Source organism: Lepidochelys kempii, chromosome 7 (genome assembly GCF_965140265.1).
Source record: "Lepidochelys kempii isolate rLepKem1 chromosome 7, rLepKem1.hap2, whole genome shotgun sequence".
Taxonomy (NCBI): Eukaryota; Metazoa; Chordata; order Testudines; family Cheloniidae; genus Lepidochelys; species Lepidochelys kempii.
Genome location: NC_133262.1, coordinates 104,883,559 through 104,902,978, shown reverse-complemented (window position 1 = coordinate 104,902,978; position 19,420 = coordinate 104,883,559). Strand labels below are relative to the sequence as shown.

The following is a 19,420-nucleotide window of genomic DNA, read 5'->3' as shown; positions in this document are numbered from 1 at the left end:
GCAGCAGCAAATTAAAAAGAAGTTCCAAGTTTACAGGCTGTCCCAGCCATACAGGGACACGTGACCAGACTGATCCAGCTCTCCAAACCAAGTTTGCAGTATTATTAAAATCCTAGCTTGCATTTGAATAACCCTCTGACACGTGCTATCTCATTCAACCAGTTCAGCCTGATCGTGCATTCCTTGTGCACTCAAAACTCTCACTAGGGGTCTGATCTGAAGCCCACAATGAAGTCTCCATTGACCTCAGTGGGCTCTGGATCAAGCCCTGAGGGGCTCAGTCTCACCTCTCATTGAAATTAATGACAAAACTCTCAGGATATGTCTATACTTGGAGCGAGAGGTGTGATTCCCAGCCCAAGGAGACATACACCAGCTCTCATCGAGCTAGTACACTAAAACCAGAATAAGGCTGCAGAGTATGAGCAGCAGGATGGACTAGCTGCCCTGACGACTTGCCTGTCGGAGGCCCTACGTATGTATTCAGGAAAGCTAGCCCATCTTACTGCTCGTGTGGCTGCAGCTACATTCTATTTTTAGCCTACTTGCTCAATGAGAGCTAGTATGAGTATGTCTCCTCAAGCTGGGAATCACACCCCCAGCTTCCAGTGTAGACACACCTTCAGTGACTTCAATGAGTATAGGCTCTAAGTTTGTTCTTGAGGAGATGGCAACTTAAAGCTGTATCGGACATTGTTTGGGAGAGCTACAGAAAGAACTTTTTTGTGTCAGGCTAACAATAAAGTAGTAGGGCTACATTCATTCCTATTGTAACTTCATTGATTTCACAGGAACTACACAAAGATGAATTTGGTCCGGTATCTTTTTTAAGATAAATTACATTTTAGAATCTGACCACTTTGGCTTTGTTCCTCTAACCTTGAAAAGCCTGGTTTGTCTTCAAGCCTCATATTCTTTGTGCCTTTAACACAGGCACAAATTAACCTAGTTAACTATAGAGGATCCAAAGCCCTTTGTGATCAAAGCAGAACAGTCACATGATGACCCAAGCTTCAGGCACCTATTTGACCTTGATTCTTTTGTTCTCACACATGGTGCTATTTCATGACATAAACCTAAAGACTCCGTAAAAGGTGTGGTTTTCTGCAAAAAGCTAAGAACCTAAAACACATCAGACATGTGGGTGAAAAGATGCTGGAAGTGTAGCTACACTATTGTTCTCCATGGCCTGCTTATTAATTGTAATGTTTCACCTACATCTGCTGTGGTTGACGGCTATTAAGACTTGTCTGCTCAACTGTGGTTGACACTAGCTTTGTCAATTACCAAGCCACGAACAAGCCTCAACTAGAGCCAACACATCCTGTGCTTTTAATGTTAGGGCGTGCTGTTTTACCTGTTCAGAGACTAAGGCAAGTCAGAAAGTTGGAACTGAAACTGCTTGTGTGTGAAATATGGTTTAACTGATCTTCAGAACTTTGGTAACATGTTAAAGCGCCATTGCCATGATGACATTTTGAACTTTCCTTCAAGGCAAAAAGTAAACATTTATATCATCTGATTTTGAAGAGGGCAGAATTTGTTTTTAAAAGAAGGAATATTGTCCATTTTCCATTCTAAAGCTGGTCATTTCAAAATAATGTAAGTCTCACACCATTGGAGAGTCGCAAGTGAGGGAGGAGAAACTGCAGATGCTAGTGCTGGGAGAAGGAGCTGATTTCTGCACTCCTGAAGACCAGTAGTAGCCCGAAATCAGAAAGGTATCTCCCCTGCTCTCCTTAGCATCAAGTTCAGTACACCCTGCTCCTTAACACCACTGCCTGCCTGACCTTTGAGCAATCCCTTGGACTTCCTCACCCACCCCAGCTGCTGAGACTACACCCCATACTGGATTTAGGATGCAGAACTATGTATACATCAGACTGTTGCTAGGACCAAGTTTTTGATAGGCCCTAGTTATGGTATGAACCATTTTACAAAATCCTGCTATAAACAAGCCCTACTCCCTAATCTCCAGTAAGGTTTTGTAAAACTGACTGCAACACAACCCACCCATATGTCCATGAAACAGGAAAACTGTGCGAGAGGCATTCTAGCAAAAAGCGTGTTGAAACCTGGTTAACCTGGTCCTAGCTTCAGAGGCAAGAGACATGACAGTTGGAGGGGGTCAGGTTATCATCACTGCAGAACGCTCCTAAAGTTGCTGTTTTCTGCCTAAATGCTAGCTGTGCTGTTTACTGGTTCTGCAGTGACATCAGGGCCCCTCAATCTGCCTTGAATTAGGAAATGCCAGCACTTATCAGAACTGAAAATATCATCTGAACTTAGAGTATTAACATTAAAGAGAACTTTAAAGGATCTTTAAACAGATCTGGAAAATATGGCCTGCTGAAAAATCCAGTAGGCTGCAATGCTAAGGTATCTTTAAAGAAACGGAGCTGAAACGCCCAAACTTGGAATGGCAACGTCCCACTTTTTTCTTATATTTGTTTGCAGAGACTATGTACGTTTTTGCTTTCTTTTCATAATAAATTAAAGGCTCTATTTTTCTAAGATAAAAATAAATACATCAGCAGCAGTGGCCTATCACTCATGAGCAACCTTCTAAGCATACTGGTGTGAGGAGTGGTGACCCAGTTGTTTGGCAGGGATACAGATTTCACCTTCAAGCTTCTAGAAGGTCATACATATTAAAGATGATGAAAAACACCTTGACAATATGTCATAAATATAAAGGGAAAGGTAAACACCTTTAAAATCCCTCCTGGCCAGAGGAAAAACCCTTTCACCTGTAAAGGGTTAAGACGCTAGGATAACCTCACTGGCACCTGACCAAAATGACCAATGAGGAGACAAGATACTTTCAAAGCTGGAGGGGGGGTGAAACAAAGATTTTCTCTGTCTGTGTGTTGTTTTGCCAGGAACAGAAAAGGAATGGAGTCTTAGAACTTAGTAAGTAATCTAGTTAAATATGCGTTAGATTCTGTTCTGTTTAAATGGCTGATAAAATAAGCTGTGCTGAATGGAATGTACATTCCTGTTTTTGTGTCTTTTTGTAACTTAAGATTTTGCCTAGAGGGATTCTCTATGTTTTGAATCTGGTTACCCTGTAAGGTATTTACCATCCTGATTTTACAGAGGTGATACTTTTACTTTTTTCTTCAATTAAAATTCTTCTTTTAAGAACCTGATTGCTTTTTCATTGTTCTTAAGATCCAAGGGTTTGGGTCTGTGTTCACCTATGCAAATTGGTGAGGATTTTTATCAAGCCTTCCCCAGGAAAGGGGGTATAGGGTTTGGGAGGATTTGGGGGGGAAAGACGTTTCCAAGCGGGCTCTTTCCCTGTTATATATTTGTTAGATGCTTGGTGGTGGCAGCAATAAAGTCCAAGGGCAAAAGGTAAAATAGTTTGTACCTTGGGGAAGTTTTTATCTAAGCTGGTTAAAATAAGCTTAGGGGTTTTTCATGCAGGTCCCCACATCTGTACCCTAGAGTTCAGAGTGGGGAAGGAACCTTGACACAATATGCTTTTAAAATCAGAATAATCAGTACATCTGGATTCCCAAAGAAATGCAGTTATACATTAATGATCTTAATCCTGTAGTATTAGGAATTCCTAGGGGATTTGTGGGATCTATTCTCTCCTCCATAAAACAGCATAAATCTAAGGTCAAATTCAGCACTTAGTTATACACACCCAACTCCAATGAAATACAATGGGATTCAAGCTCAAATAACTAAAAACAGAATCTGGACTAGCAGAAGTTAAGCCCTAATGCCAAAAAGAGGACACTGTAGTTCCCTTGATAAACTACATGAAGTTAGAATTCTTTGCACACCCAAAACTCACAAAGTGGGTGAAGGAATCCCGCTCGGACCCTCAGGGACAGATTTTCAGAAGCTGGACTCCGATTCTACCTAAATAACTTTCAGGCAAAGCTAACTGAAATTCCAATTTATATCCTTTGGGTTTCTGGGTCACTTATTGTGCCTGCAAACCAGTTATTTAGATGGTCAGTAAACCTGAACTGCAGGAGTTAAAAATGGTGGCCCTCTACATAGTATTCATTTCACCCTTAGTCAATTAATATTTCAGGGACAAATTTCACTGATGGCATAAGAGTGGGCCAATAATGAATTTCACCTATAGGCTCAAGGAGCCTTAGTTAATCAGTTCACAATTACAACAATTGTCCCACTATGCTGTAATGCTATCCACTGTTAAAAGACTTCCAGTGCCTCCTTTACAGATTCAAGAGCTCCTTCCTTCCATTATATATCATGAAAGGGAAAGCTTTGTGACATATTGTGCCTAGATAAAGCAATTTGATATTTTTTCCTGCAGAGATTTCCTACTTGATATTTAAAGGTGAGCTCTACAGTGTTTTGAAACTGAAAAATACATTAAAATGAGTCAGGGCCTGATTTTTACACCTGACCACCCCTTTTGTGCCCAGAAATATAACTGTAGGTTCAATTAGTTGCAGATGCAAATGATGGCAGATGGATGTGCACCCAGTTACAAGTTTCATTGCCATTATCAGTGCCTGCATTTAGTTACATTTGCAAAACCAAGCCCACAATAATTTTCAGGCACAAAATGAGAGGCCAGATTTAGATCCCTTTAAAACTGCAGTGTTCTGCAGAGCTTCGTATCACAATTAGGGAATCTTCATGGGCAGTAGGTCAGGAGAACCTGTTAGTGTGGTTCTATTACGTGACTGCAGCAAATCTCCAGAAATCCACCGGTTACAAGAACTGACCCCTCTGACTGGGGAAATTCCTTCCCTCATGAATCCCACATATTCCTCATCCTTCCTACAAGTTTTTCCATGAAATGGCATGTCATGGCCCAATATTATAAGGGGAGTTGACAGTGACTCCTATATTTAGATTGCCTCACACCTTTCATTAAGAAGGATTCTCTTGACCTTTTCTTTCTTACACCTGCATTGTTGGCAGCAGTCTTTTGTTAGCTGGCAGAGGAAATACACTTGGCTACAGAAATGCCATTTCTTTGAAAAATTCCATGAAATTCTGTTCAGCTGTTGCTGAGATAGAATCTGTTTAAAAACTGCCATTTCCCATCTCTCTCTTGTAGGTCTCATGAAAATTTTGGTAGCCTGCCAAAATAATAACAAAACATGCATATTCTAAAGCCAGGTTTGCACCTCTTTTAAAACAGCGGACACTGTACTGGGAATGCCTGTAGCAAGAAGGTGGTGGTGAGAACCAGGATGGGCTCACCTCTTGGACCCAGCAAACAGTGACAGTGGCCCAGGCCCCTTTTCCCAACGCCCAATGGAGGCCCCGCATGGGCTGGAGCTCCACCACCTCTCAACCAGAGGGAAAAAAAGAGACAGAGAGCCCTGCTCTGGACTTTGCTCCTCTCAATAACCCCTTAAAGCCAGCAAATGGAAGCAGCAGTCCATCTCCTCCTTCACTGGGCAGGAACTCCCTCAACTCCCAGGAAGGTCAGGGAGGGGGAGAGAGATTTTTTTAAAAACATCTAAAATATGAAATTGCATTATCACAGTAGCCAAATTTAAGCTGGCCATTTTAAAAGGGTTTAGTCCACATTAAAAGACTAACTAGGGTCCGACAAAATTTCATATGAAGTAACTGACCTGATTCTGAGTTACTGTAGTACACACACTCACAAAGTAAAAAGCACAGGAAACTTTGCCATTTTTTTCCACCTCTACAGCTTCAAAATGGCCACATTTGCTTTTTAAATTAGTGTAACTAAAAATGTGTTCCCCAGATGACACAGTGTAAATTTTAACAACCAAGTTATTAACCACAGAAAATAAGGGTGTACAACTTTAACTATAGCAAGACAAATGTTCTGCTATAATATTTTTACAGTTCCTTTTTATACATAATGGATGATCCTTCTGCTCATGTTTCCTTTATGTTCTTTTCCTGTGAAATAATTTACATTAATCAATAATTTATTACAGCAACTCGTAAAGTAATTATGGGTTTCAATCAATTTTTTTTAAATTGGCGTATGAATTCTGTTTGGATCCCAATTTAACAACACATATTTACAAACACTTCTTTTTGTGCATGTCTTGTTTGTGATAAGTTTGTATTTAATTCACTTTCTCACATATTCTTTTACTTAAATTTTAGTCTTTTCTGCATTCTATGCACAGCGGAAAAGACAGTCTGTATTTTCCATTGTCCCCTGTTTATGTGCAAGCGATGGCTTCTAAATGTGGAACAAATTTAATGGTTGTAATTAGTTGATGGCAATGACATAGAACCACACCAGTACTCCTGCTTTCCTGTTTCACAAACAAGATTAAAATATGATGCATGCAGCTATGCTTCAGTGGGAAATGAAAATGATAGTCCCAAAATCTCTCGCTTCAGAACAAACACGACAAACCAAGTCTGTGGTCTGCACACCATTCGTGCCAACTGTATTTAAGAGGGAAAGTCCCTACTTTTTCAGCAAAAAATTATTTCATTCTTTAATATGTCCCTCTATACAGCTCTCCCAATCTTGGTGGAGTTAAATGTCTCCCTATTTTTCTACCAAGCTGTGCTTTTTTCTAGTTTTCAGATGCTGGTAGATACACTGCACACATGCATACTCTCACATACAACTACACGTCCAAGCAAACTTGAACAAAGCTCTCATGGTTAGGCTGGCTTGAAAAGCAAAGCCTAGGCTATGCATATAGAGTTGGAGCTGCTTTCTGAGCAATATTTCCTGTTACAAGTACACAGCAATTAGTCATTTAGATGGAACCTTCCACAGACAAGCTGTTTTCAAAGGAAATTGCAGTTCAGAAATAGGAGGTGTGGATTAGAAGGGAAAATGATGCCTTATTGTGGGAAACAGAGCTGCAAAACAGTCTTGTTCCAATAAAAAGGCAACATTTCCAAATTAGCAGTCTAAAAGGGCATGACTGTAGCCCTTGCCACAAGGATTGTCCTCGCCCTTGCCAACTCGTATAAGGTTAATATGATGATGATGTCTGAAGTTATATGCTCAGGTTTTGGTTTGGTTTATTTTTTTTATTTCATTATCAGTTTTTCTTCTGACTTCTTGGTTTTCCTCCTTGTAGCGCTCAGAACCTTTTTCATGTAGCCATGTTACTAACACTAGCTGCAGTGATGCAACCATTACTGGGCATGCTTGCTTCTTAAAGTAATCCCACTGACATCAGTTCTATTCACTTTGAGTAAAATCCTGCCCACAGAATTTAAAGAAACTTTGCTACAGTCCCACTTCCAGTGTCAGAAGCAGAATGCACAAAATTCAGAATTTTCTTCACCACCATATTTTATTGTGGACTCTTTCCTGACAAAGTACTAAACTGGAATGAATTCTGGGTAAATTCTCCAGGAACAGGGCAGGCTGCTTTTTTAAAGTGCGTTTTATAAAGAATTAATATATGATTCAACAATCCTTTTTGAACATGATGAACCAAAACGACGAGTTTCATAAACTTACCAAAAATAAGCACGTTATTTTTACTGGGGTGTTGTACTCTTGCATCTCCCATTGTCATTTTGGTTCCTCATGCAAAATCCTTCTCCTTTTGGTAACAGCAGAACGCAACCATCACATATAAACTTTCTTGAGAAACTATGAGACTGATTTTCTGCTGAGCAAAGAGTTCTTTAGTTATAAAATGTTACTTAGTTATTATTTTTGTCTGCCTACTTCTGTTTGTCTGTCCTGTCTCTTTAGAGCTTAAGCCCTTTGTACGATGTCTTTACTGTGTATATACAGTGCCTCGCACAATGAGGTCCTGATATGGACCTTGGAGCTACCATAATCAAAATAAAAGGCTGACTGGATTTGGCTAATGCTCTGATGCATAGCCTGAAATGTTAGCTTTAGTAAAGTATCTATCTAGTTTCTTATTCAGCCATCCCTCACAATGGTATCTGATGTTGGACATTCAGATACTGGGTGTTCCTTCAATATCTGGTTGGGAAGAATTACTTGATGATGTTACTATATTGTTAAACTCTTTAAAAAATTTTACCATCCCAACCCCCTCAGATACAGAAAATCTGTATCAAGAGGCAATAACCAAACTTTCTAATAAAATGGCTTCTATCTCTGGCACAGCTACCATTACATTTCCATGCCTTTTGACTACAGGCATGTAATGCCAGCTGTGTGGGAGGGAAATGGAAAAATTCTGTTTCATAATAGGAAATGTCTTGTATTCCCTGATGTTTCAAGGACCACTCAAGCCAGGTGCAAGAAATTGTTCTTTCTCAGGGCTGAATTTATAGGTGTAGGGTTTTCAACTTTGGTCCTCTTTCCAGCAAAGCAAAGCTATAAAGATCAGAATCAATCTTTTTAGTATTATTATTACACTGGGAGAGCATTTCTTGTTTATGTCAAAATAAAAAACAAGATAATTCTTTAGGTCATTTGGAAAATGGTTCTGATGTTAGATTTTCTGACTTATCAAATCTTTAATGGCTCTTTATATAGCTTAATGTTTCTTATAGATTCTCATAATGTTTAGTGCTTTATAAATATCTAAATTATATAGAAGATTTACAAGCTCTAGTTCATTCTCTTCCCCCCTCTTCCCTTAGGGTAGTTTTCAGTATCTTTTCCTCCTTCACAAAACATTTGTATGATGTATTGATATGACAATTGCAAAGCTTTTGTGCGAGTTTTCATATTGATTCATTTGTTATAATCATCTAAAATAATTTATTTCCAAAAGGAAGAGGGTCCCTAAATGAATGATAAGATCTTCCAGTGGTGTAGCACTTTCAGTCTGTAGAATCTTAAAGGGTTTTGCAAACTATATATATATATATATATATATATATATATATATATATATATATATATATATATATCTTGTGACGGGGCAAGGCCAGATGGCTATAGAAAAGTAGTGGGAGATAGATATATTAGCTCCAGGTTAAACAAATCCCTGGTACCAGGATAAGCGAAATGGAAGCTGCTCCAGGTCAATTAAGACACCTGGGGCCAACTAAGAACTTTCCAGGAGGCAAGGAGAATGCTAGGTTGATTGGGACACCTGAAGCCAATCAGGGGCTGGCTGAAACTAGTTAAAAGCCTCCCAGCCAGTCAGGGGGCTGTGCATGTCAGGAGCTGTGGGAGGAAGTTGTGCTGTTGGAGAGACTGAGCAGTACACACCATATCAGGCACAAGGAAGGAGGCCGTGAGGTAAGGGTGAAGTGGAGCTTGAGGAAGTGAGGGCTGCTGTGGGGGAAGTAGCCCAGGGAATTGTACATGTCATGTTTCTAAAAGGTCAGCTACCATAGCTGATACTATTAGGATCCCTGGGCTGGAGCCTGGAGTAAAGGGTGGGCCTGGGCTCCCCCCCCACCGCCCCCAACATTTGCCCCCTGATTAATCACTGAGACTGGGAGACAACAGAGACTGTGCAAGGAAGGATAACTTCTCCTCACCTCCCTTGCTGGCTTATGATGAAAATGGCTCAGTAGACTGTGACCCTTGTCTCTAGAGAAAGAAGGGTTACGTGGAAGGTCACAGTGAGCTTCTGAGGCTAGCGAAATCTGCCAGGATACGCGGGACTCACGGAGGCAAGGACAGAGCTTTGTCACATATATATTTATCACATTTATATATTTGTCACATTTATATATATTATACCACTCCATCCACCAGTGAACTACAGTCAACCTTCTGAGATGTATCATGGCAGCTGTTTAACACTGCTCAGCAACACTAGCCATCAGTTAGGGCAAGGAAGTGAAGCAGAATACCATATCCTGTTGAAACTGCTGGTCAGTTTACACAGGCCAAATGTAATTACCCAAATCAGAATTTCACTAGGACTAACAGGTTTCAGAGTAACAGCCGTGTTAGTCTGTATTCGCAAAAAGAAAAGGAGGACTTGTGGCACCTTAGAGACTAACCAATTTATTTGAGCATGAGCTTTCGTGAGCTACAGCTCACTTCATCGGATGCATACCGTGGAAACTGCAGCAGACTTTATATACACACAAAGAATATGAAACAATACCTCCTCCCACCCCACTGTCCTGCTGGTAATGGGTATCACCAGCAGGAGAGTAAATTTGTGTGGAGGGTGAGAAAACCTGGATTTGTGCTGGAAATGGCCCAACTTGATGATCACTTTAGATAAGCTATTACCAGCAAGACAGTGGGGTGGGAGGAGGTATTGTTTCATATTCTCTGTGTGTATATAAAGTCTGCTGCAGTTTCCACAGTATGCATCCGATGAAGTGAGCTGTAGCTCACGAAAGCTCATGCTCAAATAAATTGGTTAGTCTCTAAGGTGCCACAAGTACTCCTTTTCTTTTTACTAGGACTAACAGCAGCCTTACTTGTGAAAAGCACTATGGTGTATTTAATGGCCATAAACTGTTCCAGTTATAGCATGGTCTCTAACCTCCTACTGATGAGAAATATTTCTGATAAAGTGATGTTGAGAAATCTTAGTCCCTTTATGTTTGGATTAAGACACTGGTATGTAATATGGGAATGGGAATGCTATTCTTTTTTTAGTCTCCATCTGGCAGCTGACGTAGTTGTGTCCATTATGTTTTTATTAAGTTTATTCACAGCCTTTAATGCCACTATGCCTGAAGTTAGGTTCGGCTTCATTCTTTCCTCTTGAGAATAGTAATAAGTGTTTTACTCTCCATCCTCACATGCAGCATCCTGCAAGATTCTGACTTGTCACCCAGCGTGTTTAGTGTGTATGTACAAATGCCAAGGGAGACCGTGAGATGCTTTTGCTTGCAATGCCATCAGGAGAAACATGACACTCCACTCTACATCTCATTTTCAGTAACCCTGAATTCTGTGGCTTCCATGTTCTCCCAGGACCTGTCAGAAGTAGAGATGTGGATGAGAGTAAAACGACTTTGGCTCAATCAGAATAAGGTGGAGGTGATGCTGGTGGAGAGGGGCAAACATCTGGAGGAATGGGCAAGAACCTGAGATTGCCTTCTGTTGGAGGCTCATGTCCAAGCTTTGCATCTTAGTAATAGTCTAAGAGTCATAACGAGGCCAGACGGGCTTCTGGATTATCAGGTGTAACCTGTGGCACAACATACTTTTTTTTTTCGGTTGTCCAGACAGCTGTGACGCTCTGATCCAGATGTTATTACAGTGATCATAGAATATCAGGGTTGGAAGGGACCCCAGAAGGTCATCTAGTCCAACCCCCTGCTCGAAGCAGGACCAATTCCCAGTTAAATCATCCCAGCCAGGGCTTTGTCAAGCCTGACCTTAAAAACCTCTAAGGAAGGAGATTCTACCACCTCCCTAGGTAACGCATTCCAGTGTTTCACCACCCTCTTAGTGAAAAAGTTTTTCCTAATATCCAATCTAAACCTCCCCCACTGCAACTTGAGACCATTACTCCTCGTTCTGTCATCTGCTACCATTGAGAACAGTCTAGAGCCATCCTCTTTGGAACCCCCTTTCAGGTAGTTGAAAGCAGCTATCAAATCCTCCCTCATTCTTCTCTTCTGCAGGCTAAACAATCCCAGCTCCCTCAGCCTCTCCTCATAAGTCATGTGTTCCAGACCCCTAATCATTTTTGTTGCCCTTTGCTGGACTCTCTCCAATTTATCCACATCCTTCTTGTAGTGTGGGGCCCAAAACTGAACACAGTACTCCAGATGAGGCCTCACCAATGTCGAATAGAGGGGAACAATCACGTCCCTCGATCTGCTCGCTATGCCCCTACTTATACATCCCAAAATGCCATTGGCCTTCTTGGCAACAAGGGCACACTGCTGACTCATATCCAGCTTCTCGTCCACTGTCACCCCAGGTCCTTTTCCGCAGAACTGCTGCCTAGCCATTCGGTCCCTAGTCTGTAGCTGTGCATTGGGTTCTTCCGTCCTAAGTGCAGGACTCTGCACTTATCCTTATTGAACCTCATCAGATTTCTTTTGGCTCAATCCTCCAATTTGTCTAGGTCCTTCAGTATCCTATCCCTCCCCTCCAGCGTATCTACCACTCGTCCCAGTTGATCCCCACCTCTGTCACCGTGAAACGAAATGACTGAAATCCACTCTCCTCCAGGCTATTGTTGAAATGCAACTGGAATGTTCAGCTGGTGTGTAGCTCACCCCTTGCCTGGAAGAGCCCCAAATGCCCCATACTCTGCACTGGCTATGTGCTCCTAAGTGCAATTCAAGGTGTTGGTCACAGTCTCAGACCCAGATCTCTGATACATAGCCTCTTATGTCTTGCCTTGGTCCGGTGGTTACAATCTTGCTATTCCTTCTTGGAGACATACTCTCCAAAAAAGGTGCAAAGTATTCTCTGCGGAGAGCCCATGCTTCTGGACCTCACTCTTTCTGGCAGCCTGGCACAGTCTAGGTTTGACAAGCTTCAGCAAGCAGTGCATGACTTAATTGTTTTACCACACTTTTACTTAGCCAATGGGATCCCTACTACAGCAGGATACAAAGAGTTTTACTTTGTCCCATCTTTAAGACAATAACTTTCATATCACACTGTCACCAAAATGGGGTATTGGTTCAATATTTATTCAGACCAGAAACCCACTTACTGAATCACTTAGAGCATTCTGGGTTTTTCTTTCATGGCTTCCATCCAAAAACTGACTTGCTGATCTTGAGTTCTGAAGAAATTGCAGCCAAAGGTATAGACAATTGAAAAAGAAGGGATATGCCCTTTTCCACCACTTGGCACCACTTCATTCCTTGACACTTTTCAGTTCCCTGTAGTCAACCTCATGGCCTCTTACTTGAAGCCAAGAGGTTGGCATGGATTTCCTTCTGAAAATGTAATGCCAGTTTGCTCCACAGACTGCCCAGCAATATCTCCCTCTCCATTCACTGCTTCCAGTGGAATCCAAAAGGATCATTTTTTAAGACACCCTGAATGAAAGGACAAGAAATCCAGCCAAGTTCTCTCCAATCCCCAGAGATCTTACATGGGACTGTAATTCTTGGCCTCCTGCTGGCCCTACTGCCAATCCAAACTTCAATGTATTTATTTCTCTCTCTGCTTTTCACAAGCGGGAACCTAGCCAGCTGATCTGAAATAGTCAACCAATTTCAAATTCAATGCCACTATAATCACTGAACGGACTTAAAACATTGAACAAGTTTCAACACTGAATTGGTTTGTGATCTTGGCACAAGTTTGAAGACATCAAGAAATGCATTGGGAAAGATGCCTAAAAACAAAATAATGCCTTCACATGCCAATGAGACTCACTCTTCTTGACTGGGCATGACAAAGACAATTACATGGTGAGCTGTGGTCAAGGAGGTAAGATTAGGTTCCCTTGGAAACAGGATAATTTGGCACACAAGGAAGACCAGCACAGTGTAGCTCAGATCCTAACGGCTTTGTAGAAAGCTATTAACAAGCTGTTTTTCAATTAGGCTTAGACCCTTCATATTTGTTGACAGTTCTGTAAATGCCTTATCACAAGGCTAACCCAACTGATTGAGTACTCTTTGTTCCTTATTTATTCTTGACAGGCTGAATAAAGGGAACTGACTGTTTCTGTCATGTCTTGACTTTGAATCTTGTGACTTTCATTTGGAAAATCAAAATATTTAATCTTCCCCCCACCCCCTTCAGAAGACTCTAGTTATCTGGAGGCTTGGGAAATGTCTCCCCTTAATGCATGTACTCAGCTCCCATTAACACTAATGAGAATTACATCTGTTAATGGCGGGGGCAGCCTCTCTGTTTGTAAAGCCCTGGCTTTCATATCAAGTAGTTTGACTCAATCACCACCTAAAATTTTAATTGGGTTTGGAGATCTTAGCCCAGTGCCTAGCAAGTCACTCTCCACATTACAAAGCCCACTGAGCATAATACAGTGCCACATCTTTCAGTCTGATTGGTCCCTCAGGATCGTCAGTCCATGCACCAAACTCCCATGGAAGTCAATGGCAGTTCTGCATAAAAAGTGATGCACTCTGGTGCAAAATACATTAGAAGTCATACACTACAATCCATGCTCTTGGTAAAGACAAAGGACCAAATAAGCAACTGTCCTTACTAACAGAGGCTTGTCTAAAAACTTTTGGCTCGGAGGTATTCTTTTTTACTGATAATATTGTTTGTTTGTTTATTTGTATTGTGGTAGCACCTAAGAGCCCCAGTCATTGACCCATGACTCCCTGGTGTTAGGTAATGTACAAACACAGAATAAAAAGACTGTCCCTTCTCCAAAAGGCTTGCAATCTATGTACTGTATGAACACTCTAAAAATAAGCAAAAGCATCAAAGTATTTAGAAAAACAAGGTAAATAACTTATTTATCAGCTGCCAATGGAGCCAGAAAGCTACCCTGGAATAAGTGGTGGGTAGTGCATGACAGCAGACACTAATTTATTTCCTACCTGTGAACTCCTTCGACCAGGCTTACAGACACCATTGGACGTGCCATTTAGACACAGGGGCTGTGGCGCTTGGCCATTTTTTAGAGTCACAAAAGGCTTTGCACTGAATTGCTGGCAACTGTTCCAGTTAAATGCATGTGGCAATAATCAGAAAGGCTGGATGATTAAGTAGATTCTACTGCTTGGGATGATGCTAAGCTTACATATAGCTGAAGATACAGGTTGTCCAACTGGAAATGAACACACTGCTCCCCACCAGAGTGCCAGGAGGTGTAGCATACAGGAGATAAACAAATAGCTATGTGGCTTCCAAAGTAAAGGGCCCTGAGGCCTTTCTGAGTTCAGATATTGTATTTAGAGAAAAGGAGCAACACAGCTTGTGATTTGTAGGAAACAATTCTAGGATATATTCTTACTAAGATCCCCCTTCTCCCCCCCCCAAAAAAATGCTTTCCCTTTACACCATGCAGTTATGAAAGGTCACTGATTAAATGACTGGAGCAGAGATGCAGTAAATATTGAAGAAATTTCTGTTACTTACCCATAATTCCACAAGAGAAGAGAGTAGGTCCTTGACTCATCTTTGGAATGTGCTGAAAACAACCAGAAAAGCTATTCACTTCTCGCAGGCTTGACTAATTCATTCGAAGTTATTCTGAACTTTAGGGCCCAATTCCGCCATCCTTATTCTTGCTGAGTTAGTAATCAGTAGGACTAGTTAACATGAGCAAAAGTGGCAGTCCATAGGGACTTGCCCAAAGAACTCAGTGGCTGTGCTGGGGACAGAACTGAAATTCCCTAAGACCCTGTCTTGTGCATTAACCAGCCAACCATCCTCCCTCCATATTTCCTTCAGTTAATCAAACTGTTAAAAACTGCAAAGTGGCAGCACTAGGATCCAGTCACGCAAGCCGTGAGTGTGAGTATTCCACTGAAGTCAGGGACTACTCATTGCTTGACCCAGGACCCTAAACTACTGGGGAAACTAAACAAAGAGGGGGAGTTCATCAATAATTCTGTGTTGGGACAAGCAAGAGACCAGTGGACTTAGTGGGATTTTGAATTTCTTAGAGGCTCACTACATTTTCCCATTTAGAAACTGAAAGACCATTTTTAACAAAGGTGGGCTCCCACACTACAGCTCTTCTGCAAATGATTCTCACAGCACTTAGACTGTTCTTCTTATTTACACTGAAAATGAAAGAATCAATGTTTTACAGGTACAAACCAATTCCAGTGACTTGTGATGTTTTCTATTTAAACACCCTTTCCAACAATTTTTCCCTTGACAGCACAATCATCTTAAGCCTTCTCCTAAAAGCTGCCATGACCAAACTGCAGCTTTAAACACAATAAGTCACTACAGGTGCAGAATATGTTACCAATGCCTATCATGGTCACCATTCTTCTGCTGTCCCAAAACGTCCCTATTCTACTTCTGACATTTCTCCCCCTGCACCTGCATCCTACTTTACTTAAGTAATGATAATTTTATTCAAGTACCAGCACCAAAATAAATTCCAGGGTGATCCATTCTGCCACATTTGCATTTTATCTGGGTTTAGGCAATTGCATATGCACCTTGTTCTCTCCCAATTCATATTTTAAATGTTGGCCACTTACATAACAATACTCCAATTACTTCTGACAATCCATTATAAAAATTATCTAATGAAAATGATCCTAATAAATATGCACACCACATACCTTACAATCTAATACAAGATGTTAAGGAGGCAGAAAATGCCAATTGTGCAGATGTGAAAAAGTCATTTAAGTTGTACGTAAAAGTTTGGCCACCTTTTTGAAGCATGCTGTCACTTCCCAGGTAAAATAGAAAATAGATTTATATTCATTGGGACCTAATTTAGTTACAGAAGGTATGAAGTAACCAGAGAACTAGAGAACAAAGATGACAAATAGCTGTATCAAAAGTAAGGCCGAACAAGAGCAAATTTGAACAGAGAACAAACGCTAGAAAACCAGGTTTTCACAGCATACATCTGCCTAGCCAATATCAAAGAAGAGCAAGTACTGTTCGGAGACAAAAGTTAAGGTCTAAAAATGAGGAAGAAAGAAACATTTTGAAATGACATATGTTCCTATATTAAGTGCGATTGCCATTTCATAAGATTTGAGTTTTACATCAAAACTGGGAAGTAAAACAGTGAACTAATTCACTGGGGGCGGGGGTTGGGAGGTTTTTTCCGGTCTTTTGTTTTTTATATGTGGTTTTAGATTTGGTTTTAGATTTTATTCAATTTTCACTGTTTGGTTTCTACTCTTTGGGCTGGATCCAAAGCCCACTGAAGTCATTACAAAGACTCCCACTGTATTCAGTGGACTTTGGATCAGGCCCCTGTGTGAACATCTGCACCAATGTAACATCCCAGAAAAATAGAAATTTACATCCAGACCCATTTTTATTATTGTATTTACACAGCACCAAAAGTGCTAACAAGCAATTAATAACCAAGGGCCCTGCAGCGAGGTAATTACATTCTAACGAGTCTGCAGTATATCAAAAGCTAACAATTTTGCCCCCAGCAAAGGAAATGGAAGGGCTGCTTTTGTTGTTTTACAGTGGACTGGTTCCATGTGGCTCCATAATGCACAGAATAATTTATACTCATCCCAAACCAGTGAGTCTCCCACAGCCACCAAATCTCATTAGAAGCTTGTACATGACACTTTGTCACTTCCCTTTGCCCACCCACTTAATCCAATAACTTTCAAGTGAACTTTAGCCAATGGTTTGCAGAAGGCCTGCTTGGGGGAATCTTTCAGACCAGTTAAATTTCATCATGTTTTTCATATTTTTTCCTTTATTGGCTAATGACCAAAATAATGTATGTTCAGACAAGGGCTTTGCTCCCTCATAGAACATATTCACCTCCTCTTTGGGAGACATTTGAGTTGTATGCCTTCTAGATTGCTCTCAGAGGGGGACCCTGTGCCCACAGAAGGGTGAAGTTCAGCCTCTGCAACATGCTTCCTCCAACCCTACAGAAGCTCCTCCACCTTCCACAGGGACATCAGCTGTGCTACAGGCAGCTGCCCGTTGCTTTCTCCCGCAATCCGCATTGATCTTTGGGGGATCTGTCAGTTAAGGGGGTGGAGGCCTCTGCTTCTTCTGGGGTGGGGAGGGAGAGAGAGGAGTATTTGTACTTGTGCATCTTTTCTGAAACTCCCAAAGCATTTTCCAGGCAACAGCACCTTGTTCTAATTTCTTTCTAGACTGTGAATAATTCTTCTGAATGCCACTATATATAAACACGTCTGAGACTAGCATTGACTATTTGGCACTTTGAGAGCCTATTCAGATTGCTCTCTATTATCACCCCCAGGTCATTTTTGCACTCATTGCTTTCCAGGCAGTTGCCCCTAATTTGCATCTGTGCCACTTATTTCTTCTCCTTAGGTACACTCAGCCCACTGTTCCACTCTCCCCAATTCACTTGGCAATGTAATTTGGTCTTTCTGTGTGTTTGTTGCCTCTCTGATTTTTCTGTGCTGCCAGCTCATTTGATGGTGTTTGAATTTGTATTTTTCTCTAGATTCTTAACAAAACTGTTAAGTTACACAGTACTGACCCTTACCACCCCCCACTTAATACTGCTCCCCACTTGCTCATCTTACTATTACCGGTGACCATCTGTTCACTGTTAGTCAGGCAACTTCTAATCCAAGCTATTCATCTAGTTGGTGTTTATCCAGTTTTTTAATGTGTTTATTCTATGGCAATAGATTGAATGCTTTGCTGAGATTCACATATACTAAAACCACAGCATTCCTGTTATTTACTAAGGGCCAGATGCTCAGCTGGTGTAAATGGATGTAGTTCAGCTGAAGTGTCTGGAGCTACACCAGTTTACACCAACTGAGGATCTGGCCCTAAATTTGAAACACATATTATACAGCTACAGTACAGCTATCAGCAGGAAGATAGTTTGTCATTAAGATTTTACATATCTTACCAGCTCAGTCCTGCATGTCACAGAGTCAGCACCTTTGTTTTCCAGCGTTTTGGTTAAGATCATCACCATGGTAATGAAATCATGCACTGGGATCCATTACAGTACAGGCAAAGGTCAGCATCAGCCATGTTCTAGCAACGCTTCTTTTTTAATGCATTTTCCCAAGTGAAAAGTTCAACAGAACCAACTCCCATCTGCTTCACTCACAGGATGGGTTGACAATAGTTTCCAACTCTTGTTAACTCCCTGCATAGACAAAAGAAACACACAAACATTTTTCAAGCATTTTCACAAACCAGAGAGTTAAGTGCAAGGCTGTGAGGGAAGGATGGGAAAAGATGTGACAAATTTTAGGTGCTGTAGTCAATGAAACAATGGGCTACACATCAGCCTGTGAATTGTGTAAAATTACTGCAATAATCTTGTCTTGGCTACTGGCTACTTAAGGGGAATATTTACTTCAAATTCATGTTACTTTTAAAAAAAGTCTTCAAGATACACTGCATCTCATTACCTTACTCTGGGTTTAACCACATTAGAGGATAGGAAATTTCATGAAATGTAAGATGCAAATAAAATGACATGGAGTAATGTAAGTATTAAAATGCATAAATATGTTAACAGTTCTTAAAATCCTTTTGGCTCTGATATCTATACTAAACTAGAGACACGGATATTACACAACTGATGATATGCACTGATAGGTAAAAGTCACATCATTATCCACAAAACAGTCATTTTAGGATGCTTTCAAAAATTAAATATAGTGCTCTTCCACCACAAAGTCTGGTGTGTTCTACCTTCCTGTAGTTTTAGTATTTGTTCTAAAGATGAATAAGAGCTTTGAGCTCCTCAGATGAAAGGCACCATAGAAACGCAAAGTATTATTAGTCAGTAGTTCCAGGGATGGTGTAGCTACTTGAGCTCTACTCTGAAGAGAGCTGGCACTAGGCATAAGCAGATTAAGAAATTGCTTAGGGCCCAGAGCAACTCAAGGGGACCCCCTATCAGTATGTGTTGCGGGGGGGGGGGACTATTCCTGCTTAGGACCCCCAATGGGTTAGCACCACCTCTGACTCTGACTTAATTCTATCAGGGCCAAATCCTGAAATCATCACTCAGTT

At 41.0% G+C, this 19,420-nt stretch overlaps 1 protein-coding gene across 2 annotated transcripts in view; it reads right to left on the bottom strand.

Moving 5' to 3' along the window:
• Positions 1–19,420, bottom strand: part of FAM53B (family with sequence similarity 53 member B) — a 128,263-nt gene that overhangs the window by 71,658 nt on the left and 37,185 nt on the right. For both annotated transcript variants that reach the window (XM_073354113.1, XM_073354114.1), the window contains exons 2-3: positions 18,297–18,542; positions 14,861–14,912 (exon numbers count right to left, since the gene is read on the bottom strand). In XM_073354113.1, the coding sequence (XP_073210214.1) occupies positions 14,861–14,912; positions 18,297–18,365 (121 nt within the window). In that variant the 5' untranslated portion in view covers positions 18,366–18,542. The remainder of the gene's footprint in view (positions 1–14,860; positions 14,913–18,296; positions 18,543–19,420) is intronic.